Source organism: Anabas testudineus, chromosome 21, assembly GCF_900324465.2.
Source record: "Anabas testudineus chromosome 21, fAnaTes1.2, whole genome shotgun sequence".
Lineage (NCBI taxonomy): Eukaryota > Metazoa > Chordata > Actinopteri > Anabantiformes > Anabantidae > Anabas > Anabas testudineus.
In genome coordinates, this window is record NC_046629.1 from 15,260,541 (window position 1) to 15,287,784 (window position 27,244).

At 40.8% G+C, this 27,244-nt stretch overlaps 1 protein-coding gene across 1 annotated transcript in view; it reads left to right on the top strand.

Moving 5' to 3' along the window:
* The window catches only part of LOC113172631 (receptor tyrosine-protein kinase erbB-4-like), a 234,711-nt gene that overhangs the window by 118,351 nt on the left and 89,116 nt on the right, over window positions 1-27,244 (top strand). The window contains exon 3 of the mRNA XM_026375601.1: window positions 19,709-19,895. Coding sequence (XP_026231386.1) covers window positions 19,709-19,895 — 187 coding nt within the window. The remainder of the gene's footprint in view (window positions 1-19,708; window positions 19,896-27,244) is intronic.

Below are 27,244 nucleotides of genomic sequence, written 5' to 3' on the forward strand. Positions count from 1 at the left end.
CACAGCCGAGCCGTGATTTCAACTTGCAACATATTTCATACGTGTCCTCACAGGATACTTCTTTTCAGCTGGGCATCTTACGATCTTCTGACAGGCTCCTGTTTAAATCAATCCAGTTGTCCACATAGGCTGCTTGTACATTCGTATATGCAAACTCATATACTGTACGTCGAGTTAGCTGAAAAAGATTCTTTGCATTTTTCAGCCATTTTAACATCAATGTGGGAATTTGTTGCAGCTACTGTGAAACCATGTCGACTACAACCTCCATTCTCCAACAGCAAATATAAGTCTACAGGGGATGAGTGTTACATACCTGAAAGAGATTTTTGGTGGAGTATCACTTTGTGTGCTGCAACCATCCATCAGCTCTGTCATAGTGGCTGGAAAGAGCTTTACTCACTCATTTCTGTTCAGTTTTGGTACACTCTCTCTCTCTTTACCTGTCAACACTTGGTAGTTTGGTTAGAAGGAAAGTAGCTTTATTTTAATACATGAAAACAAAAACTATGTTATATTATGTTTAGCAGTAAAACTGTACATGAATATAAATGAATTACAGTAGTACCATAATGTTTAATGTCTATATATACACGTCATCCACACAGTTGTTCTACTTTGAACTCACTTCAGTGATGAGAAAATGTGTTGTACAGTTTATAATATATTGTATTACCTAATTTAAATCGTTTGGGTGTATGAATATCATTACTTTTTGCTTCACTACAGTATGACATGCACTGATTTCCAACTGGTTTTGAACATTGACACTTGCTGTAAGGGTGTAAATCATCCAGTATGGACAGAGTTCCCATACTGGTTGGGCTGGTTAACTGGGTTATATCCAAGATGTGCAACAAAAAAACTTTACTTTTCACTCTGACAAATCACTTTAGCGTCCTGCATTTGCATTCAAAGTCAAGTTGAGAAGTGCTTAGCATCTTAACCAGGCTGTAGTGCAGTTGTCCCCATTAACAAAAGCAACGCACATTTATCATGTTACTTCATTACTGGTTTACCCAGAACTCCTCTCTCCATTTTTTTCCCCCTTTGCAGAGGTTATTGCGGCTTCCTTTTGCATTTCCATCCTCACTTCCTTTTTACCCCACTACCCCCAGCTCTCCGTGCACTAACTAGTCAGTGTTTGAATAAAAACTCATTAGGATTACATAGCCATTTAGCTAAGTGACACAGGGTGTAATTGTACCATCCATCAATTGCTGTGTAATAACACACTCGGAGGAGCTAAATGTTGATTAGCCCTCAGCCAATTTCACTAGTGGGTATTTGGGAATAAATAGCCAGGAGAAATTGGGTGGGATGAGGGGTTCCTGGGTGGCCTCCGAGAGTGTTGCGGTCAGGGGCGCTGACCCGTGCAAGCCAAATTAACTTGGAAGCGATGAAAACAAAGTGTCAAACAGAAACAAAGTATCACTTTCTGTTGCTGGCTATTGGCCTTTTTGGCTCCTGTCTGGCAGTCACCCACCCACATGCATCACACTGAACATCTTGCACCATGCACGATAATCTGGACAATGCAGAATAATATCTTCATATTGTTCAGCCTCTGTTAAATAACTGTGGAGGTGCACAAATTCTTCTACATTCACTTTCAGATCAAACAACCATTAAGCGAGTGTGGACAGAATACCCCAGAAACACATTTTAACTTTTCAAAAAGACTGATGAAAGAAAATCGTAATGAGATAAAACACAGAGTTACTAAAGGGAGAGGAAGAATAACTTTTGCTCTCTTTAATTCCAAACACATTTCCATTTTTAAGTGTCCTTGAAATTATCCTCTCACTGGGGTGTCACTGCATTACAGTAAAATGCACATGCTTCAGCCCCTAAGGTATTTTTTTAAAATTAAAGCATGTAAGGTACTGGAAATGACTGAATAAAAACGTGGCTCCACGTTTCTCGACATTAACTGTCAGGAACATCAGTCAATATATTCAGCCTTTGATTCATCGCATCAAATCGGCCACTTTTTAAGGCTACTTAATTCTAAATGACACCAGATGACGAGAAAAATAAAGTTGGTGAGTCAGCTTACTCTCAGCAGAGTGCTGGCTCCATGCTGTTTGAGACTTTTAAATGATAAATCTGTTTATTTATTTATTTTATTATTTATTTTTCAGCCTTTGCATATTTTCCACAAAAGTGTCTATTATGGCTCTATGGGCTGTGCTAACTCTCCAGTCGCCAGCTCTGAGATTCAGAGAACCGATCAGGTTTTTTCAAACAGGCTGTACATGAATTTTGCATATATCTGAACCGCTCCTGTTGGAGCTACGAAGCCATGCAGATTGAACAAAACCGTGTCAAAGACATAATGACAAATCTGTGCCCGGTGGAGTCAAAGTAGTTTTCCATCATTGCGGTTTAGCTTGAATATTCCTTGCTGGTCATGGTAAACAGCAAAAGGCCCATGATTCAGCTTCTCTTGCTTGGTGGGCATCAGCCTGTGTGGACTTGTTTAGGACTAGACAGGAGAGAATAGAGACTGGCTAAGCCCGGCCTATTTCGTGGACTCGCATTGTTCCTACTTCGTCTTCCAAAAGTACTGCTGTGTCAGCTGAGGAGAAGCCACAAAAGAAACCAACAGAACCCCCATTAGCGTAAGAGACACAGATGTGACAGAGGTGGTGGGGGAGGAAACATTTTTTGTTCCATTCAGGGTGTTTTCAACTTCCTCCAAACACAGATGAGAGAATAACTTAATTGCTCATTGAGTTGATGACACTGTTTTATGCAGATAATATCCCATTGCCTGACAGTGACATAACGTAGATAAAGGAATGGCAAACGAGATGGGAAGGAGCGGAGAATGAGTGTATAGAGGGGAAAAAAAAAGACACATAAAGAAACTGCATAAGAGATAGAGAATTAGAAAGAGTGTCTTTTAGTATAATTGCAGCTTTTACAGTGAAATGAATGCATTGTGGGGAGCTAACAGTGCCAGCTCCACCCATGTGAGCCATCATGTCTTTATCACTAATGGACCAGTGAGTACTACTATAATTACATAGTTTTGTCTAGCTCTGTGCACAACTATCTGTGAGGCAAAATTGGTCTGACATTTACGGCTCTTTACATCTACAGTATATGAGAAAGTTCCCAAAAATGAGTGAGCGCGACGAGACGTGGCAATGAAAAGAGAGGGAGACAAAGAGAACGACACAGAGGGAAACTTGAATGGAGGCGCACTAAACGGGTTTGGGGAACGGTGGCGATGATTCGCCATGTTGCTGATATGGAAGTCTAGACTTCCGGATGTAACTTTTGCAAAACTTAGTTTGTGTAGACGGAGCCATCATTTAACCACATGGTCTGATGAAGCCGTGGCTCTTGTGCTGCTCTTCTGCACTGAATTTCAACCACCTTCACACGTACGCATTAAGACTCTCTGAGAGGAGGAGAGAGGGAACTCAGTGCATTAGTATAGATCGCCGTAAATATCTCACATTGCAGGACACCGACGATCGTGCCGCAGCTCCAGCTTCTGCTTGTGAACGTCTACGTATGAAGCACTTATACAGGAGATGTCCATTAAAACAATTCAAATATTCAGCATTTTTAGACGCGTGTAACTGCTCCTAACTTGTTCCCCCCATGTCCCATCTACTTAAGAACGAACATGCCAACACCCACATGCTCTTACACGCTCACTCGCACACACAGTTGTGTAGTACCCTTACAACAGCCTCCGTCTCCACAGAGCCGGAAAACATTTCACTAAAAAGCACAGGATTACTTTTTTCTGCTTCTGCCTTTCAACTTGATAACATGTCCTTTTAAAACATCTCTCCAAAGTCTGGAAAAGTACAGGTCAAAGCTCTTCAGATGCTTTTTTTAAGGTGTTCTTGGTAAATCCAGCATTTTTCTCTCATCTTCATTAACACGTATTAGTTTATATCTGATATGTTTAGATATCATTCTCATCCGTAGACTTTTATACTATGTAATGTGGAAAACGTAGGTGGACAAAGTTACTTAAGCTCTAAAACTCTAAGTCCCTATGGACGTTAAGACCACAACACCCAAAGCACATGGGGACACATTAGCACACAGTCCTACTTAGTCGATAATGACAGCAGTATTTGCTGTAAGTGTTTAGTTTGTTGTCGTCGTGAGGTTTTATTTGCACAAACGCAGTATGTCACTTTTCTTTTATTGCCAAATGTGGTCTGCAAGCAGCACAGCGCAAGAGTCGCATCCATTCCAAATGTTCTGCTCCGATTCCACCATAACACTTCAGCATCTTAATTAAACATGATCGTTATCTGGGTTTGTTCAGTTCATACTGTAGATGCTGATGGGTCCAGCTGCCAAGTAAAACTCCATGGGCTGGATACAGCCATTCTTTTCGTGTGTACGCGAGTCTGCATTTGTGTGTGTGTGTGTGTGTGTGTGGTTGAGGGAGGGAGGGAAAGAGATAGAGGACAGCCAAGTGGGTCAGAAAACTGATTCTCTTTTTCCCCGTGGAGAGAGCAAGACCTTTATCTTCAATTTCAGAGATTTCCTCTGTGGTCAGAATAAGAGGCCAACACATCACCTATTGTGTGCTCTATTCTGTACACACAACATCTATTGCATGTCCGCTCTGTCTGTTCTTGAGTTTTTTTCTCTTATTTTTATTTTATATTTTTTCTGCTTGGGAGTTTTCCTTATCTGATTCAGGGGTCGTATGTCACAGAGGGTCATAAGTCATACAGATTGCCGAGCCCCTTGAAGTACATTTGTGCTTTGTGATATTGTACTACATAAATAAAATTGCTTTTAGTTCTTTTCCTTTCTTGCTCGTGTTTTATTTGGCTGTCGCTCAGCTCGGAAAGGACATAAGAAGGGCCATTTAAAACAATTGTTGGCGATGTTGTCTGAGCTCTCACATTATTCCACTTTCAGAATCTGTCTTTATCCATATTGTCGTCTCTGTTGTCTGAAATTATTGACGCTAATGTTTACCCTTTTGTTTTGTGCTTTTTACCAAGAGACTTTATTTATCTGAAAGATAGACACTGAGCTTTAATAGCTGATAATTCTTGGTTCACAATGCCAAAATGTGATGAGTTTACTAGTAGTAGTAACTCTTCATTGTGTCCTTTCTGCGTCTGTCTTGCTAACTAAACTAATGTACTTATTATACTTGTAATTGTGAGTGTGCTGTCTTTCCATCTGAGAGAAAATTTTCACCTATCATAAATGCATGTTATAAAGCATATAAAGGAAGGACAGGACACAAAGTCAAAGCATCCTTTATCTTTCCATTCTGAAAAAACTCATCCACTCCATGAAAAGTTAGTATATATGTATAAAACTATCCTCCTTCCATGTAATACAACAAAAAATACCAGAAAATATATGAGCTAATGTGCATTCGTGTTTTTGAAAAACAGATTCTCTTTGACGGCTCAGCTGAAAGATTTAAATCCATTAAACATTTGCAGTAAACCTCGTCTGTATGACATTTTGGTAGCAGACCATTAAAAAGTCTGAGTACACAGGTCACACAGGTCAACAGTCTATCACAGGCAGACATACAGAGACAGACAAACATTCACGCCTATGAGCAATGCAGAGTCTCCAATTAACCCATGCATGTCTTTGGAAGGAGTTTACAGAGAGGACCTATGCAGACATAGGGAGAACATGCAAACCCCACACAGAAAGGCACCGAGCTGATCCATGGATTTGAAGCTGGATCCTTCTTGTTGTGAGAGCTTTGAGACGCAAACAAATCATTGAAATAATAATATAATACTTAAAAGCCGACCACTTCGCTCTTCTCACCCAGCCTTGCACCTACATGTTTGTCATGTTCACATCTCAACTAACATGGGAATCGGGAGCTATTTTGTGAGTCATCCGTCCATTTTAGACCCACAGTGTAAACAAAAGCACCATGTTTTAAAAACCTGACCAAGATAGCTACTGTATGCAGGTTGAGCCTGGATAGAGCAAAACAAGGGAGATGAATAAATTCCCAGGCTGAGACCTCACCTCAACACAGTCACCGCTGGTTCTTCTCCTGTCCTCCTAAATTTATAGAGCCGCGAGGCCCATCAACCTTTATTAGCTAATAATGCTGTTAGGGCCATTAAGCGTGGCTGAGGCTCCCCCACAGTAACATTTAACAGTCTCACTGGGGCACTAGTGGAGGACTAAAGTAACAGGACCGCTGTGTGACAACCCCGCTGCATCAAAGTGTCTGACTGGACTCCTAATTTGATAGTGCTAAGACCAGCTTAGAACCACCAGAGGGTGATGGATATGTCACTTAAATCCAGCCAAAAGGGCAAGAATGACTCCCAGGAAAACGCTGGAATTAGCTAAAATAATCAAATCATTTTCTGCTAGGCTTGTTTTTTTTTTTCTTTTGTTTCTATTACAGAATTATTCTTAATATTACAGAAGCAATATCCTATAGTAATATTTCCATGTTGTAAACATCTAATACGAAGGATTTTGACCCACCCAGGGCCCCTGTTCAACTGAGGACCCACTAAATGACAGTGAGACCAACTAGCACTGTCACTCTTTCATTCAATGATCATTTTTTTGACGCCTACTGGAATACCCTGAGGATTTTCTGAAGATGCCTCAGTTGGAGAATGACTGTTCCCTGTCCAAATAGACAGTAAATGCGCCCCATAGAGAGGAAGACTGTAGATGATTTAGAGCTCCTGCGGGCGCTCTTCAGATTACACTAAAATAAGCAGCGAAGGCCACAGTGGAGTACGGTTACTCCCAGGGCCATGCGTGTTGTTTTTGTTGTGTTGTTCTAGGTCCAAACTCTTAGAGAATGGTTAGGGGATGGCCGCTGTAGATCAAAGCAGAAATATAATCAGCTGTGAGGGAGAGAGCCCTTTATTTTATCTTCTCCCCTTGCTCAGGGCTGAAAACAGACTGTTGTTGAACTAAAAGTTGATAAAGGGAAAAAATAAGTGCACACTGTGTGCTCGCCACTTGTTTTGTAAGTAAAAATGGAACACTCTGTTTTGATGAGTCACATGGACAGCACTCAGTTCCTTTAAATGTGAGATTTTATTTTTGCAGTGTGCGGTAAACACAAAGAGGCCAAACTGGTGCCTTTTTAATAGTGTTGGAGAAAGTTGTTGTTTAGGTGGAAGAAGAGCTTTTCAAAAGGCTAAAAACTATATGGTCCATAGTTGCATTCTGTTATTGGGCAGAGCGGCGCTCACTGCTGTTATCACAACGCGCATGCACATCGGTGGATGTGTTATGTTGTTGACATCTCCAAAGGGGGAGAATTCATTCTGAGCCAATCACACTTAAGTGTTTCTGCAATTAAGGTATTTGTGCCAGTGGAGAGAAGTTCACCCATGTGGCCTCGTGCCTTCACCTTTCATACGCTACAATTTTCCCAAAGCACTCACAGTCAGAGAGCATTAGGATGACAATATCTCCACCAGGAGGCAAAGTATTATTGCATATTATTTTATTAAAAGATACATTCCAATATGCAATGTTATGCTTTGCACATAAATGATGTCATATGTCAATGGAAGCAAGTTGAACTGTTTATTTATTTGAGATTTATTTTTCACATGGTAGTATATTCTCTCTGATAGATAGGAGACATATTGTATGTTGTGTTATAATACTATGTTATATTATGTTAAAGGTCTTTTACAGTATTTCATAGTAACTTCTTCAAGGTTTCTTTAAAAGAGCCATCGACTATAGTTTGGTTCCCATTCCTGAAACTAGACAAAGTTCTGTTTCGTTAATGTGGGTTGTATTTACCTATTCCTCACCATTAGAGAAATTATTCAATTTAAACACCGAGAAATAAGACGGGTAGCTTTGGCTCAGCTAGTAAAGAAGCCGTCCACTAACCACAGGGCCAGTGCTTCGATTACAGTTCTGTGTTGTTCTTGTTCTTAAGCACTGAATGTTGCTCACTGTGTGTTTAATTGTAACTTGTAAGTTGATATGGATAAAAGTATCTGTAGTTAACCATGGACATAGGACTGTGCTCTATCCCAACACCCCTTTCCTAGACATCAGCTCATTGTAAAGGAGCAAGGGGAAGTGATTATTCTCGGATTAAGGCTTGACTCACCACCGATATGTGCACCATAATTGAATAACGTTTGCCTCCCCCGAACAGTCCCAATGCAGACGGGCCTCCCAGCCTCGTCAGATTGGCACAATATTAACCATGACACAGGCGTAACCAGGCCGGTAATTAATGCACTGAATCAATTACAAATTAGTCCATTTGGAGAATTCCCCATAGGAGTCCACTCATTACCAGTGCTCTGATGGAGTCGCAATTCCTCCTCATGGGAAGGGGTGTCACTCCACTGTTCTCCTTTTCTATCTGTCTTTATCTCTCCTCTCTAGGTAGGATGCAGAAGACAAATGGAGGATGAAATTGGTGCTGCCTGCTACTTGGCTTTACATTGCAAATTAAAATGTCAGCTTCACAGCATCAGATTTCTTGTGCGGTAACTAGAGGAGTGTGCAGCTAATTGAAGCTAATGAAGGTACCTTTTAGAAAGTTGCTAATTACTTGACCTTGTGCTATATGGATAACCTTGATACTACTGTACACACATACTACATTCATTTGTTATTGTTTCCTGCAGAACATAATAAACAACATGTCTCTACACACTATCAAGTGATAGTGATTAGGAATATTCATGCAGTTCGAACAGAATTGGTCATGCTGTCCACTGGCATAAATAATAGTTACAAATCACTTAGTGGACAAATTAGAAAGAATATGATTTTCTCTTCTCGCTCTGTATTAATGGTTCTTATAGAATAAAGTGAATATACACTATTCATTTTCCTGCCAAAGGTGAAAGTCAGCCTTAATGACAGTGTGCTCCCAGGCTCAATTCAGAAACTGTCAGGGAGGTAAAATGGGAGAGAGCTTCCATGATGAGATACAGTGAGAAAAGGCGTGTGGGTGTGTGTGTTATATGCCCTATCCACAAACACTTTAAAGGAAAAGGGGGCATTCTGGGTAAGCAGAATATATTAAAGAAATTTCATATAAAGAACAGATCTTTATGTTTTGTTTCAAATGATAGTTTGGTCTCTGTATAGTTTAAACTCCCTAGATGTTTTAGACAATTTTAGTTTTCAGATATATGGAATTCACTACAAGGAGTCATCCTAAAATTGATTAAGGGCTTTAAAGGTGGTCCCAGGCTAATGTGCCACTTTAGGTATCAACCCTTATGCATCAGTGTCCATGACTGAGGAGTATTGCTTAAGGAAAAGCGAAGCTGAAGTTCTGCCTGAAAGAAGAGAGAATCCAGCGAATACTTTTAGTAGATGGCTATTACAGTTCAATTTGATCTAATTTGAACTAAAAAAAAGTATGCTGCAATCTTTCCAGTCCAGACGGATTGGCTTGTGCTGAGGTTCAACGACACAGTGATTAAATCAGTTTGAGAAAATGACTAAAGAGGGTGTTGTCCTTGCTCGAAACGTAGCTGAACTCATTTGATATATTCTGCTTCCATTCACATTTCATTCAAAAATTCAAAAGGTAATTTTCGCATTTGACTCATTCTGACATTTGATTTATGCTTCCTGGGATGAATTATCCGAAATTACCTATGCTCTGACCATTTGTACATTGAAAAGCACCGACATTTGTAAAAGCTAAGTGCTTTGATTTAGTTTTATTGTCCCAGCTGGTTCTTCTTAAATTGTTTAGCGTTTTCCTTTTATTTTTATTTTAGTTTAACTCATGGTAACCTTAAAGAACTTGTTTTACATGACAACAGGACACTCTGACGGAGAAGCACGTTACCAACCAGTTGCATGACGTTTGAACTTCTAGCTTCACCGCTATCTAGAGTAGAAGTCGCCACCCAATTTCTCCCATGAGCTCAACTGCATAGTTTGAATTGTTAGAATTGATGCTCAAATGTTCGTGGTCCAAGACAGCACTAAAAATACGATAAAGGCAACGGATGATGCTGTACTCTGAAGGTTGCCATGGGCCTCTCACACCCTCCAGTTGGCTGTTAATGAGTGTTGCTTGGCTCTGATGAGTGCTGCTCATGTGGAGACAGTCTGGCACAAAACAGTTATTATACATTTTAAACATCACATTATCCGTTCTGGCTCCATTTCAGCAGCTGACCCAAAAAAAGTAAGCTCTTGATCCTGTGCCTTCTGATGTGGTTCTTGCTGTCACTGTCCCGCAGAGATTCTTGACCAAGTCAAGTGGAGCAGTTCTGACATTGAAAGTCTACTTGATCTAAAATATTTGCGTGTGTGTGTGTGTGTGTGTGTCTGGACTGTACGTGAAAGTGAGATAAATTGTGGGAGAGTGATAGAGGTGAAAAGAAAACTTAAGATGATCAGTTTTTAATGTTACTCACTATTATACTATTTTATTTTGTTACAGCGTCTTGAGAAAAACAAGTGGCCGGAGTGGCAGACTGTAAATACAAAAGCTGATTGCAACTGCAATATCATTAATATCAGTACTCATTATAAGCACATATCCAGTGTACATTCAATAAGTACTATGTCATTTGAATTATTTATTTTGCCTGTTCTATCCAGTACTGTAGTATTTACTAAAAAAAAAAACACATTAATAAATTGCATATTTGTGTAACACAGTTTTTACTAGTACTCACTATCTGAGGGAGCAATACAGAGGGTGTCCTGACCAGAAAGAAGGGATATTAGGCAAAAACAACAAGTGGGACAAGGAGAGAAGGAGACAAGATACATGTATTTTCTTAATTACTCTGTTAGTAAATCAATAGGAGCTGTGTCATGCTTCATTGTCTGGGCTGTGACTAAGAAAGAGGAGTCAGACAAGCTGAGAGTCATCAGGCAGGAAATGTTGTAGAAAAGTCTCCGCTCTGTAATGTGTGGCCAATGCACATCCACCCACAGCTCGCTCACATGCACCCTGTAAGAAACCGAGCAGGCAGGCAAGAGGAAACACAGGTGGAAGTTCAATAGGAGGTTTTCAATAATATAAAAAGGGTAAACAAAACTAAACTAAAATAAACTAAAAGTTAAGTGAACAGAACAACTAACACAGACAAACTGACCTGATGAAGTGAACACAAAGGGGGATATCAGACCATTTGAAACACACAGGCATAACTAAAAGACAGATACTAGGAACAAAACATACAGTAACTTTTGGTTAATTAAACAATAAATCAAAACAACTGTGTCAAAAGACTAATATAATCTTTATAAATTAGCAAAATCAAAATCACCCTTCAATGTTGCAGGTTAAAAGGACGCTCTCTAGCCACTTCCTGTATTTAACAGCAGCATAAGAGCATGGTTGGTGGATCAGTCCCTGGCTCCTCTGGTACAGATATTGAAATGATTTTGGGGACGATTGTGAGCCACAACTTACTCCTGGTTGTACAAGCTTCTATGGCAGTGCTCCTCTCCTGTGCAGTAAGTCACTTTGGATATGTAGCCTTACAGTATCTGCAGCATTTCAGTGAGGGCCAAATGTGGAGGAAACATGCAGCGGTTTTTAGACTGACCCGTGAGCAGTTTTCAACCCGGTCTCCTGTAGGACTACAGAAACTAAGCCGCAACTGTGGATTACATTTTCATTTCAAATGTAATGACCATGCTGTGGTGCTACATTATTAACAAATTAATTAACAAAAATCGAGTCAGAAGGAAGCAGTTAGGGTCCAACTAACCAACCAACTCACCTGACCTTAAACCGCTGCAGTGAGTAGCTCAACCCAATCAGAAAAAAGAAAAATAATGTTAGCATCATGTGTCTGGACGTGGAACTGTACAATCGAATATTTTCCAAGAAGAGAAAACAGGATGTTGAAAATCGGATATTTTTATTGCCTGTGTTCAACAAAAACCTATTTGGAACTTGTCCTTTCCATTAGTTGTGAACATTTCGTCATTATGTTAACAGAACACATAATGCAATTACTTTCCCTACAAAAACGTTCTGTACATTTGTGATTGCAGTTTTGTATAGTAATGTAGTTTTTTAGCCAGTGTATTCTCTGTTACATAAACCACTCTCCAACCCTGACACCTTGTGTTTTCTCTGGAATCAGGGCCGTCAGGTGGCACATGATTCTTTGCATGTCTCCTGTAAATAGGACCCAGGATAAAAGAAAAAAAAAAAGGAGGAAAGAAATAATACTTCTCCATCTTGTTCAGATATTCCTACATCTATACATATTCATACATGTTTGTCCACATCTGTCTGTTCATGATTCCCTCTCCACACAGCCTTTCTTTTTACTGTATTTGACCATCATGGTGTTTTCTGTCAATGATGCATGCACCTTACAGGGCTTTCTTGTCATCATGCTTGACAAGTAGACTGTCATACTGTCGGAACCAATGACACTCAAACATCAGCTCAGCGTTACACATTGCCTCTGCGTACATGACATGCACACTCTCAACAGGGACTTCTCAAAGTCACCCAATCTTGCCAATCTTATTAGCAAGTGACAGTCGCTCCAAAATCTCAAACGAAATACAAAAACTAATGTCACTAACATATTTCAGATTTCTGTTCTGTTTCTTTTTCTCGTATTATGCATTGGTAAAAGTGCTGGTACACAACACAGCGTTCCCAGATTTAAGTAATTGCCATCCAGTCCTATTCAGTATTTAAAAGAACAAACACATTTTTGCTATTTTTTTATACAAATCACAATAGCACAGGCAAAGGGCAAAGAGGAAATATTGGAAGCTCTTAATGCAATATTTTGCATCTTGATTGCAATCGCTGCAATCAAGCAAACTACTCCACTTTTTCCAGGTTTGATGTGTAACTTCTTTCAAGTTTGAGTTTTCGCTACTTCCCCCAGATGTCTAATTGGACTGATATCAAGAATCAAATGTAGATGAAAGTCTAGTGTTTGTACTCATTCATTTTTGGTATTGTATGTATGATATATAGTTTTTGAATCATTATCCTGTTGAAGGAGCTATGAGCTCTGACTGAGACTCCCCTCTATGACACTGACCAGTATGTTTCTCGCTTGAATGCCTTGATAATCATCTGCTTTCATTGTGCCCCGCACGGATTCAGAGCACCGTGTTCCAGATGTGACAAAGCATCTCGAACACTGAGTTCCACCATATTCCACATAAAGGATGGTGTTTTTTTTTTTTTAAGTTTCATTTTTTTCCCCTTTTGTGAACATAAATAAGATGATGTGACCAAAATGATTTAATGTTGTTTCATCTGTCAAAAAAGCACTGTAGCTTGTAAAGGGTCATTTTAAAAAACTCATCACTTTTTTTTTTTGTTGTTTGTTTTTCTTTCAATATTGGTTTTTATTTAGAAATGTAGTGTTATGTAATGTTTATTTAGATGTTTTCACCAAATGTACAATGTACTTGGGAATTTTGGTAATGGAGCGTAATGAAAAATTTAATTTAAATATTGAAAATAAGGTACACTATAAGAAATTAGGGCCATTATGTACAGGCTTTGTTGTGTGCAAAACACACAGGTTCACATAAGAGAAATATAAAATTTCAACAGGCCCTCTAAACTGAATCAATCCAGTATCTTGCAGACAAGACAAATTTTACTTTTTCTTCCAAGTGAGCTGCAGCAGAGGGATATTCTTCCTTTCAAGATTTCTCAGTGGGGGTAAAAAAATACCAACTTGTACATTTTGGCCCTAATTTCTTGCATTCTACTCATGTTTCAGGTGAAATGTGAAGTGAGATGTAAAGTAGTATAAGTCAAAAACACAAATAAACAGGCACTTGTTGAAACCAAGAACTACTTGTGACAAGTACACAACATAAGGACCTCAACATTGTAATATGTAAAGGATGTACTTAGGGAAATAAGCATGCTGATTGGGTATGCCATATTTGCTGCATCTGTTACTTACTTCTGCCTGCATGGCGTACTCCAGCCCGTGTGCGGAGAATGCAGTATCACCCAGTGATGGATGAAGTGAGATTTCTCTCAGTGATAGCTTGGTTGAACTGGGTGCTCTAGAGCTGGATGCTCTAAGGGTAACATTCATCTTGCGAAGCATTTTGAGGAAGTACATTTTCCTGATGGGCTCACGCGATGATGGATGGGGAATTAGTGTCACTCTCAAGTTGTTGTTAACTTAACCCACAACATAACCTCTTTCACCGCTGCATTGTAGATAAGTACTGCAGATGGTGTTTTTGTAATTCCACAACCATCTGCACCATTTTGTTCAGGTTATGCTCGAGGTTGCTCCCTGTGCACCAGGCTGCCAGTTGTGACACTCCTGTAAGCTGGCTAATCTTTGTCTTTTACGAGGCCCAGGAAATGGGATGTCTCTAACCCTGTACCAAACTAGGTCTGCCCTTCCCACTGTTGATTACCTAGATCAGGTGTGTTCAGCCACTCAGAAGCTGTAAGTGCAAGAATAGTTGGAAAACAATGGTCTCCATGGTTGTGTACCCCTGGCCTAAGACCATGGTGTCACTAGCAAACTTGACCAGCTTGATTAAGGGGTGGCTGAAGGTTTGATCATTGTTGTACAGAGAGTATAGTTATTGGGAGAGTAGGCAAGCTTGTGGAGCACTTGAGTTAGTGGTAAGGGGGGCAGACAGGTGTGTGCGCCAAGCTTCACTAGTTTCTTTCTGTTGATAAGGTAGCCCGTAATCCACTTGCAGACGAAGCAGGCCACCTAGCTGTAGCAGCTTGCCATGGATGATAGTATTGCACAAACAGAGCCTTGATGTAGTTGTCATTTATGCTTAGCTCTGTAGTTGAACTTTGGTGATGGGTTTTTAGAAAGGACAGGGCGAGTCTTTAAAAGCAAGTCATTCAAGCATGTTATATTGTCTCACATTTATTCAAAAAGACACATGATGTGACTGCTATTGTTGTGCTGTGAAGCTTCCCTTGGTTCTTTTTCCGCTATTCCACCATCCTCTTGTTCAGTCTGGGGTCAATTTTCATCTTGTGGCCACATCCAGGAAAGTTGGAAATGTCTGTTCAATGTTTTACCAAAGGTGTACAGATATGCATATATAGATTTAAGTCACATTTTTAATTTCAACACTCAGTTATGTACCCACTGAAATGTTTTTAAAAATAAAATAAAACCCTCTACTTTACAGTGAGAGTGACATTGACCCTCAGTGGGGGATAAGAGAAGGACATTTTTGGTACCGTAATCAACAACAACAAAAAGTCTGTCTAATGTTATAGGAGAGCGTCTTTGTACAGCTACAGCTTTTGTTTCATGAGAGCATGAGAGGTGCAACGTAAGAAACAGAGGGGATAGTTTCTCTTCATCTTCAAAGTTATAATCTTGTCTAAGCAATAAAAGACACTGGAGTGATGCACATATGTACACACTCTCTTGCATACACCGTCTTTCTCACACACTCTCTCAATCCTTCAAACACACACACGCACACACACACATATCAAAGGCAGCCCTAACTGTAGGTGTTTGAAGTGGCTCGCATTAGTTTGAGCCACTCCAGTGGGACTGAGGTGTTACTGGGAAGCTGGTAATAAACGTGGCTCAAGGCTGGCACTCAAAGCATGGCAACACCATCAGGGATGGTACTGCTCCTGGGAAATATTGCACTCACATATGACACCAGAATGATGCCATAAGTCATATTATAGCTGACTTTGATTTACATGCATGAGGTATTCACAATAGAGCGTTAATAAACCCTTTTTTAATTCCATAAATGTATGCCAAAACATTAATATAGTCCTCACTTTCAAAAATGGGACAATTACCAGCAATATTTTGTGTAAGTTGTCAGTTACACTGAAGTTGATCCCCTGAGAAAACTCAGGAGGATTTTCTCACTTACACTTGTAGACACTCCATCCGGATTCTGTCTGTTTACAGATGGGGATGTGAGCTCAGGCAGAGGGTTTAGGAAAGCGAAATGGAAATAGAGGATGGGGACTTAGTGATGGAAGGCAAACCTTAAGCCCTCCCAGTTCAGTCCTGTGTATCTGACTTCAGTGACCACAGCCCTGCACATCGCTACGCCTCAATATGTATGGAAATGAAAGCCAACCACGCTAACGTGTGTTCAGTCTCTTCAAACATGCTAATAGTGTCATTACACTTTCAGCACTGCATCGGCTGTCCTAACATTTTACCTCGCCCCGCTCATTGCTGTCTGTCTCTTTTCATGAACTGGAACAGGTGTGGTTTTAATTATGCATTAAAATATACATAGACCCAGTCTGATCCACTTGACTGAGCCCCTCCTCCTGCAGTGTGTATCCCTCCTTCTCTGCCTCACTTTTCTTTTCTGTCCTTACTCCTTCCTCTCTCCACTGACTCTACCCCAAAACCTCCCTCCCTCTCTCCCTCCCTTAGAAGTTGGGGATTGAAGGACTCGATTTCAAAACTGTGCACGTCTCAGTGACTCAAGTGAGGGGTTTGTTCCGCTGCCACACTTCCGTTCACAAATGCTGTGGCTTGGGGAGGAGGGAAGAGGGAGAAATCTGTTAATCTAGTGAATCTGGCTCTCTCTGTCTCTTTTTGTTCACTGTTACTGGGACTCTGACGCATTGATCTCTTGGGAGGCATGTTGTGTGTGTGCTTGTGGGGTTTGGAGTTGGGTGAATTGAGGTGTTGCTGCACAGTTCAGTTTATGTGCAGTACCAAAAAAAAAAAAAAAAAAAAATCATACTTATTCACTGGGATTATGGAGGATCATCAGTTTGCACCACCCATTTTAAATCTGAATTGGCAGTGCCTATATTGCTGTAAGAGATTACCAAGCTGACATAAACAAATCATACACAGCCACAAAAAACAAGGCCAGAGAGAGAGTATGAGTTACAGTAAGATCAGGCTGGTTCTCCGTGTGCCCCAGACATCTGTTCCAAGATAGCTGAAAAGCTATTTTTACTAGGAGAAATCCGGGACAACAACGGGTCATGTTATTATATTTAGCAGATAATTTACTGTTCTAATTGCATGTGGCTAAATAGAGAAAGCCAGGCAAATGACTCAAGAATAGTGCAAGCACAGACAAAAATTAAAAATGCTATTACACTGGCACCTGTGCCAAACTCTACATTGCTACTCCATCGCACAATGTGGACTCATGTGTATTCACACCTTTTTCGAATATCTTATTTCAGCTCTATTCCGTTAGGGACTTGTATGTGTTAACGCTTCCTGTAATCCGAGTGCCTGTTTTCCTGAAGTGGGCATAAGGTGCACTTGGCCTGCATCAATCGTGTTGCAGGGGGGCCTTGTTTTGTTGATCTGTGTTTAATGAAAGTGACCACGCAGAGCAGATTTGGCCATTAGCTCAGCAAGGGAATGTAATCACTACAAGTTGTTTCCATTTTTTCATGCGGTTCATTATTGAGCAAACAATCTGTGGGGAGAAAAGCTTATGTGCCCGCCATCTTCTTTCTAGCTCGTTTTATTTCCCTCTGCGAGGCTGCACTTTGGGAAGTATTGATTTGGTGGCTTGAAAATAACAAGCCAGCAACCGTGCAAGTGGGGTAATAAACAATTTAAAAAAATCATCCTTGTATAATGTGCCCTGAAATAATTATCAGCCACTGTATATGTCACATCCAGTCAGACAAAAGGTGATTGCGCTTACCCTCAGGTTTTTGGTAGCAAAAAAAAGTACCTGGATTGTAGATGTGTGGTACACTTTATGGCACAGTGCCCAGGCAGTGTCACTAGACTACCCGGCTGGTGCTATTTTCTTATTTTGCAGTGCTGGAAAGACCTTCAAAGTCCCGGTAGGGTGAATCAGTCATCCTCAGCTTTTTGCTAGTGAAATAAAGTCATGAAGTGTGACAGCCCTGATTGTCTAATTCTGTCTTCACACTGATGGCACAGCAGTGCAGCAAAACATACACTTATACAAGCACACATATTCATAGACCTGTTCACAACAATAATCCATCAACTTTCTCTCCCTTAGAATTCACCATTATCCATATTGATTCTCCGACTGTTGAATATTTTTATCTACAAAATGTAGCTGACTTGATCTTCTTTTCCAACTTGTTTCTAAACCCATAAACACATGCACAGACACACACTGAATATAAAATCCCCATCACTCATCCGCATAAATACACACAGACTCAACAGACTCTGGCCCGTCTGTTTCTATTAATGGTAATCAGCAGGGTAATGATGACGGAGCTGTGAATGCGGCTTACTTACTTGTGGCTGATGGCCATGCTCTCTGACAGCTGTCAGCCGCCATGACTACGCTGCCAGGGCCCTCCTTAGGACTTATTTCAGCTCAGTACATCAGCTGCAACAGCACTTCACACACAGACTTGTTGATTATCAGTATCAGCAGGCTGGCGTGGAAAGACTTCTCTGACCGCCTGTCTGCTAATGACAGCCACCATGATGGTGGATGGGAGAAAGAGGACACAACCTGTCACTTTGATTCATGCAAGAGCTGCTCCAACTGGGTGGCTCCTCGCCAAACTCTTGACAGTTGTTATATCCCCTCCTAAATGACATTTAAAGTGTGAAGCAATGGCTGTCCTTGTGGCTCAGTCACCCCAGGCCAGGCCTCGGACATGAGCGCAGAACCCTGTGCCAAGTTTTGCAGTGGGGTCACAAACCCTGGAGCAAATTCTCCTCGCTCAGATGCTCAGATTCAACTGGCTGGAATGATGGAACATGTGGAAAGTGACCTTGGAGATAGATGTGTGTCAATGATCAGATGTTCGCTTGTGACTTTCCTTTTTTTCATCCCGTCCAATTTTATTTCTTTTTGTTCTAGCTACTGTACATTCTGTGTCTGCCCTCAAACTTTTTGACTCTAATTAGTTATCTTTGAGGTTCAAGTGTTACAATGAAATGCTTTAATAATGAAAGAATACATTTAGAAGCACGGAAAAAATATAATAGTCATTATCATAGGTCCCAAAAGCTAAAATAAGTACATTAAAATGTTATATTTAGAATAAATTAAAAACAAACAAAAAAATGTATATATTTGTTGTAAAGTGATATCAGAATTTAAGCAGCATAAATGGAGTCAAAATAACCAACAAGAACTAAAACAAAGTGGATTTTTAGTTTGTTAGTTTCCACCTACAGATGTCAGGACTGAAGTTACATAGTGTACCATTTTAGCAGCTCGTGCTCAGCTCAACACATTTTCTTAGACAAGCTTAAATATGCGAGAATCAGGCCGCTTGGATTGAGTAAAAATTAGAACATTCACTCTGAAATGAATGAATACAAATGCGCAACAAGGTCGATCTGGATGTGCGAAATCCTGGTTAAAGGAGGCAGATTACAGAGCTCTTGATCAACATGCAGCTCAGTGTTGAAGAAAACCACGTACAGCCTTGTGCCCTTTGTTAGCGCAAGTGGGTTTATTTTTATTTTTTTGGCTGTTTTTCCTCTTCATTGTCAAGATGCATTGTAAAAACTTCCTTTGTTTGTGTGTTCTGTGGTGCATTGTTGGCTCCGACTCGTGCACTGAAAAAAACATGAACATAGCATCGTCAAGGCCTGCTTGTGGGCACTACAGTTTAATAAACTACCTTGTAACCTTGTACTAGCTTACTTGCTGAATCAATAATTTTAGATCCATCACGAGGAATAGATTTTTTTTTCTTTTGTATTTGTCAAACTAGAAATAATTTGCCTTTGTGAAGATTATTTATTTTTGCAACTTGACTGTGCACAGTTACAGTAACAAGCACTAACACCTCCCTCCATAACTCTGTTTGCAGTCTGTCCGAGAAGTGACAGGCTACGTGTTGGTGGCCCTGAACCAGTTTGACTACCTGCCTTTGGAGAACCTGAGGATCATTCGCGGAACCAAGCTGTATGAGGACCGCTACTCCCTTGCTATATTCCTCAATTACCGACGTGATGGAAACTTCGGCCTGCGCCAGCTGGGTCTGAAAAATCTAACAGGCAAGTGTGTGTGTTTCTGAATCTGACTCTCTGAAGATCTGTGTTTTTTAATTTGATATCAAACATTCTGTATTTCCATGCCTGCTGGGGTCTTCCCTCCTTGCTCGAAACACCTTAGGACAGGTTCAGACTGCTTTGCAACTCTTCTAAATCCTGGGGGAGAAAATGCTTAAAATAGCTGATTGATGTTTGATGAATGTTTTTACCCATCAGCCTGAAATTTACACCCAATTAACTCAAAAAGTATCATATCCTTAAAAGACACTGATTTGTTTTCACTGTAATTTCACATTGCCATTAATTTCACTGTGTCTGCAGTAGATAACCTAATAGGAATAGGTCACCGAGTGATATTTTGAACGCAGCTTGTAGGGATATCCCCTAATAGAGAAACATCCCACAAAGTGCTTTCAGGAATTACTTTTAGAAAAATAAAATGGAGTTGAAATGCTGCTTCAACTTCACTCAACTGGTCGGTATGCTGATAGTTGCATCACCTTCACGCAACAGTCTGGCTTCTTCTTCCACCGAGATCCCGACTTGTGTTGTTATCACAATTAACCCTCTCCCTCTGAGGGACACAATGCTGACTTGTAGGTTGTGAAAAGGCTTAATCTCTTCTGTCATTTTGCTCTTGCTCACTCAAAAAGCGTCTGATTTACAACCCACTCTACGATCGATCCAATCCCTGTTTTCTCAGAAGTTGGAGAAAACAGTGAATGTGATTACTGATAAACAGCGTACTAAGTAGGAAAAAAAATCGTGTGGGTGGTTTGGCCTCTTTATGAACAATGGGTCCTTGTGCTGCAAGGTTCTCTTCGGGCATCCTAACCCTGAGGTCAGTAAGAAATGAAACTCTTGACTCACACAGAAGAGCGTTTTTACAACAGGGCTAAGTGGTGCATGCCGGGGCCTGGGCCAGCTCATGATGTGCTAAACACAAGATCAGAGGTGTTGTTTACTCATTTTGATGCTAAATCTAACCTCACAAATCTTCTGAGTGACTATAAAATTAGAGAGAAGCTGTTTTGGTTGAATAACAATGAGCTGAAGTGTTATCGGTAAATCCCGGTCAGTGGTGAAAGCATTGCTATTTCTTTTTTATTTATTTTTTTTTTTTTTATGTCATTTCATTTTCATTTTTTGCCTCCAGTGCAATCATAACAAAAAATATTTTTCTCATTATCTTTTACACATAGGGAAGCGTGAGAATTGAGATTTGAATATTTTATTAGGGTCACGCATGTCCTCATAGATGAGGAATGTCAGTAAAATTTGTTTTGGAATGACTTTTGCTGCTCTCTCATTGGAGTTGAGATCCCAGTACAATCACACTGGTGGCTCACAGTGCTCTGGAGCTAATATCCAGTCATTGATGTTTGGGTAGCAATATTACACAAACGCAGAACTATATGTTATATGATTTTTGGTACGTGGGGCAACTAGGGAAAAACATTATCATCACTTTGCAGTAGAATTAAATCCTAATTACAATGTATTCCTGAACTGGAGTTTATTTCGTTTCGTAAGGAAGCAGCATGTCAACAAGCTTGTGTCTCTGCTGCTTCCAAACCCTCTTTCTAAATAATTCAGACGTCTCTCTGTGTTCTCTTCAACTGTTCCTTCCTGGTGATTCCCCAGAGTTGAAGGAAACAACACAGTCGTTTGCAAGTGTATGTGCAGCTACAGTCTATGCGTGTGTGTGTGTGTGTTATGTTCCATCTTGTATTTTTTCTCACATGTTGCGCCATACTTAGGGAATTGCATTTGTCCAGCACCACAAGCATCTTTTCTGCCAAGACGGTGCTTTTCATTGTGGTGCCAAGTTGAAGCCAGTGCTGAGGGAGCCGGGGCTGGACTCTATGAGAAGCTGCTGTTTGATGTGCCATCCGTGGCCTGAAGCCATGAAGTGGAGGGGAAGTTATGCACAACAGCCATGGCCTGAATCTGCTCTACTTCATAACTCTGACTGTTTGAGTTTCACACTTGCATCTTTCGTTCTTGCTGAGAAATTGAATAGAAAAGAAAATGGGGAAAAGAGAGACTGCTCATTTTCTTTTTAATGCTAAAAATATTTTAACAAGACTCTTTTGTATCTGGAGGGTTTGTTGTTATTACTACATACCTGCTCGATGTCTTTACTCTTATTTCAAAGTTAGTGAGACCTGGACCCGGTACCCAAATCGGGTCCAAATTATACAATATGCAGTGCGTGATGTGTTTCTTGAGGTTCCAGTCCTGTGTGTCAAATTATCTAGTAGTGGATATAAGCGGTCTGCTACATCATCACTGCAGGAGACTAATATGTCTTTTGTCACAAGATGGAATGTGAACTGTGACATGACATGTATAGCCACTCTTTTCAGCCCTAGCTGCTCGTTAATTGGTGGTACATTGTAAAGCTGCTGGTACTGCTGATCTCGACTGATCTCCCCAAAGACAGGTAGTGTATTTCAGACACACTATACACTTTACATACATACATGTAAGCAAGTCAAATGTTGGTGCCGTTTAGGATCAGGTCCAAAATGTTAAACTCATGACAACTACTAATACCAATGCATTGCTTTATAACAAGAAACTTGTCTTGGACGGCCCATCGTTTCAGTATTTTTTGCACAGATGGTTCCGACAGTTAAAAAAGCTCTAGCTGGGGGAAAGAAACAAGTCACTTTGTGTGTCACATGTTGTTTAGTTGCAGTTGTCATCATTCTACAGTGTGCTGCTGAAAAAAAGATGTAAGGCTGAACCATCAGGATAGATCTACTCCAGTACAAAAAGCAGCACAGATCAAAACTCTTTCCTTCCTTCAAGTGCTTTAGTAAGTCTGAGGCTTGCTGTCTCCTTCGTTACAAGGCCTTTGATGTTGCTGTCATATTAGTCCACCATTCTTCTGCCAGCAGTGTTGAGAAATAGTGTAAAATAATCAATACAATCTATATGAAACATACATGAGAAGACTAAATTTATTAAGTACATAAGGGGCTAATCGAGAGACGGCACAGTAAAAGACCCCCTCAGAGCTGAAACCCCACGGCATTTTGACTTGGGTCGAAATTGGCCCGGGATGAAATCAATTTGTCGCTAGTATATTGTAGCATTGCACTTATTGATTTTTCTGGTGCACTCGCTGTGAGCTGTGAATGGACTCTCTGGATTTGAGGGGACTGGTGGATGGGGTGGAGTAGGTCTCTGGCTGAGCAGGGATAGGACTCCCTCTGATGCACCTTTCAATCAAGCTTAGCTAAGTTATCCTCATGAATATGAAATATAAGGCGCACTCAAGTTAGGAAAAGTTGAGGGATGGTATGTGGGCACAGGGATGTGTCGAAGTGAGGGAAGTTTAGTTTTGTGGACGTTTCATTGAGGGGACACAAATCTATTCGAAAAGTCCCCATTTAAGACAAAAGCCCGGGCCCCACTGTCCATTTTTACATTTTTGGTCTACAACCAAACATTTTGTTGCTGCAAAGAGAAACTTATAAGAACATTTCTTTCTACATTTTACAGGGTTAAACAGATCCACCTCCTGACATTTACAAGGTACCTAATCTGTATTTTGATGTACGCTGACCCACGGTATCTTCCTTCCTGCTTAGACAAACATTTTCAGCACTTCCGTCTGGATTCACATGAACCCTAGGCAGCCTCTGCGCTTTCACATGGTAATTACAGCCTGCTTCCCTGGCAAAATAATAACAGCCTCAATAAGGAGCACAACACAGATGAGCTTTCTGATTTAACGCATTTTACTGCCACCCCCCTCCTTTTCCCTTGTTTCATCCAGTATCTTTTTTTTTTTTTTTTTCAGATTTGTTTAGTGTTGTTGATTCATTTTTCTAACCACCCTACGCCTGCACTGCGTCTGTCCAAAATGAGGCATCCAATCTGAGGCCCCATCTGCTGAATGATCCTCTCTCGTCGCATGCATGTACACAAGTCTGTGTTTTACGCCAAGGCGTTATCCACTCCTTCATGGCCCATCTGCTCTCTCTTTATCTATCCCATTTTCTGTCTTTCTTCCATCTCTTTATCCCTCTTTCTTTGGCCTTCTGTCTTTCATCATATTTCAGTTGGCTGTCTTGATTTATCACATTAATTCCTTTTACACAGAAGCACGCAGCATTGTGCCATTTTGAAACACAACCCCTTTTTGAGCACCTGAGGCCTACTGTGTTTAGCAAAGCCTACCGTAGATGTTCGATGGAGGAATAGAATAAGGTGGAAGGGATGATTTGAGTCAGTGTGTTTCCCCCAGACAAGGGACTGCTAAGAAGGGGGCATAAAATTGCTGCCTTCTTCTGATCCCTGAGACTTCCATTCACTATATAACTACTGGGAGAAGAAAGAGCAATTCCACCACAGGAGGCAGGCAAGATTGGTTCAGTGCACGTCACCAGAATTCAGTCAAGCCTCTTGCCTGGCAGCCAACAGACCTCAGGTCTCCTTCAATTGTGTGTCTAATTGATTACTTCCCATGCAATTACTCCCGTGTCACACTCAATATTTCACTGCTCCTGGATGGGGGCAAGAGGGACTTTCTTTTTGAAGGACGACATTCACATTGTCACATTTGTGAACCCCTAATGTGGATCGTGAGGAGGCACATGTTAAATTGAAGTCCGGAACGGGCCATCAGTGGTGGTTGGTGTTAATTGATTGCTCTGTAATACCACTGTGTGACTACTTGAGCCATTGGTTGTTTTCTGTGCCTCAATCTGTACCTGGGGAGCAGTAGAGCTGAACTTCTCCAACAAAAGTTTGGTTTTTTTTTTTGTGCAGCTGAACAAAACTGACACAACAGGATAACGTATATTTACATGCTTTGTATTTCCCAGGATACCACTGCACAGATTTTCCAGATTACAAAGCATCATACCCTCTATGATTTCTTAGTTTTAGAAACCTCTTATATTTCTGTTCAAAGCCATCAACATGCCCCTCACAGCTTGGCTTTGAGAGGTCATTGTTGCTTAGTTATGATTTGTTATTTGTTATGTAATAAAACATAATACAAGAGAAAAGAAGTGAAGCAGAAATGAGTTTCCTTCCTCCTTCATATAGTGTCTAGACTCACTGTTAGGCATATGATAAGGATTTATATTGACTAGCTGACAGACAGATACTTTATTGATCCTCTTAGGGAAATTCTTTGTGGACAGGGTTCAGGTTTCAGTGTCTTGTCCAGGGACACTTCAATGTGTGGCCAGGAATTTTCGGGGGAACCGGGAATCATACCACTAACCCTGGGATTTGAAGACGACTGCTCGACCGTGTGTTACTGTGCACACATACAAAACACTTTGTCTACCGGTGCTACCTCTGCAGGTTACAGTCCCTAGTACTTCTGTTTTCTGTTTTGGGGACCATGTCTGTCTTTGTTTTTCCTTCATACAAGCATGTTAGTGTGTGGATACATGAGAACAGTAGTGCTCACACGTATAAAATGTGCCTATATGGAAAAAATTCTTGAGCCTATGATTGCATTAGGGACCAGCTCAGAAAACACAATAACTATTCCCGCTGATTAGAAATATCATCCAGGTCAAACCTGCAACCCTGCTTCACCTTTTTGTCAGCTAGAAAAACATCCAGTCTTGCCTAAACATTACACATCCTTTATTACCAATTTGACTTCCTAACTGAACCTCTTCGGCATGCTGGAAGTGAGAGTCGACTTTCACCTCATTAAAAGTTAAAGTAGGCGTGGAAAGAATTTGAATGCCAATTAATACTCAAAACACAGTCTTCTTCACTCTTTTTCCAACAGTCCTATCCCCTCAGGCTACAGCTTAGATCAGGCTGAGATCTGCCCAGATGTAGACGTAAAAACCAATAGGAGGCTGTTCATCTCAATTCTACACTGATGTTCTAGGGGGAAATGAGGGGCAGAATGAGTGTGACTGTGCCTGCTCAAGTATGTGTGCTGGGGATTAATTTGCTTATGTAGGTTATGTAAATTACCTTGTGATTCTCTGCCACTTTGACTGAGCAATACTTAAAACCAGAGACTACTACAAGAAAGTGTTTCCACAAAAGCTGGACTGTTTTTTTAATATACGCTGCTCAAAAAAAAATGAAAGGAACACTTTGAAAACACATCACATTTTAATGGGGAAAAAAAATTCTGCTGGATATTTATACTGATATAGTCTGGGTTTGTTTGATGGAAATTAAAATTATCAACCTACAGAGGGCTGAATTCAAAGACACCCTGAAAATCAAAGTGGAAAAATGATGCAGCAGGTTAGTCCATTTTACTGAAATTTAATTCCAGAAACTCAATATGTTACTCAGTACTTTATAGAGCCCCCATGTGCTTGTATGCATATCTGAAAATATCAGGGAATGCTCCTAATGAGACAACAGATGATGCCCAGGAGTATCTCCTCCCAGATCTGTTCGAAGGCATCACTGAGCTTCTGGACAGTCTGAGGTGCAACCTGGTGACATTGGATGAACCAAAACACAATATCCCAGAGGTGTTCTATTGGATTTAGGTCAGAGTGTGGGGAGGCAGTCAATGATATCTATTCCTTCATCCTCCAGGAACTGCCTGCATTTTCTCACCACATGAGGCCGAGCATTTTTGTCACCAGTTTGAACCCAAGCACCTCTGCACCAGTGTAGGGTCTGACAGTAGGTCCAAGGACTTCATCCCGATACCTCACTGTTGTTGTCCAAGAGGTTTGTTCGTTACTCCATTGATCTGCCTCTCCAGATGATCACTGACCCACAACCAAACCGGTCATGCTGAACGATATAGCAGGCAGCATAATGTTCTCCACAGCCTCTCACCTACTCTCATCTGTGAAAAGCACAAAGACCACTACAGGACGACCACCCTCATGAAGTCTGTTTCTGAATGTTTGTTTAGAGACAAACACCTGCTCGAGATCATTTTGTAGGGCTCTGACAGTGCTCATCTTGTTCTTCCTCCAACAAAGGAGCAGATACCAGTTCTGCTGATGGGCTAAGGACCTTCAATGGCTGTACTGTGCTGAGAGACAGCAAATCTTCTGGCAGTGTTACATATTGACGTACCACCCAGGAGGAGTTGAACTGCCACTTCAACCTCTGTAGGGTCTAGGTATAACCTTATGCTACCAGACACTGCCTTTAGCCAAATGCAAAACCTTTGAAAAAACTGTAAAAAGACAGAAATGGAAGCCAAAAATGTCAGTGGCCTCCATTTGTAAATCCATTCCTTGTTTTGGGCGTCAACTCATTGTTGCCCCTCTAGTTCACCTGTTGGTCATTAACACCAAAGTAGCTGAAATTGATTAACTCTGCTGCTTACCTGCCCAGATCAATATCCCAGAAGGTTAAATCATGTGACGCTTTACTCC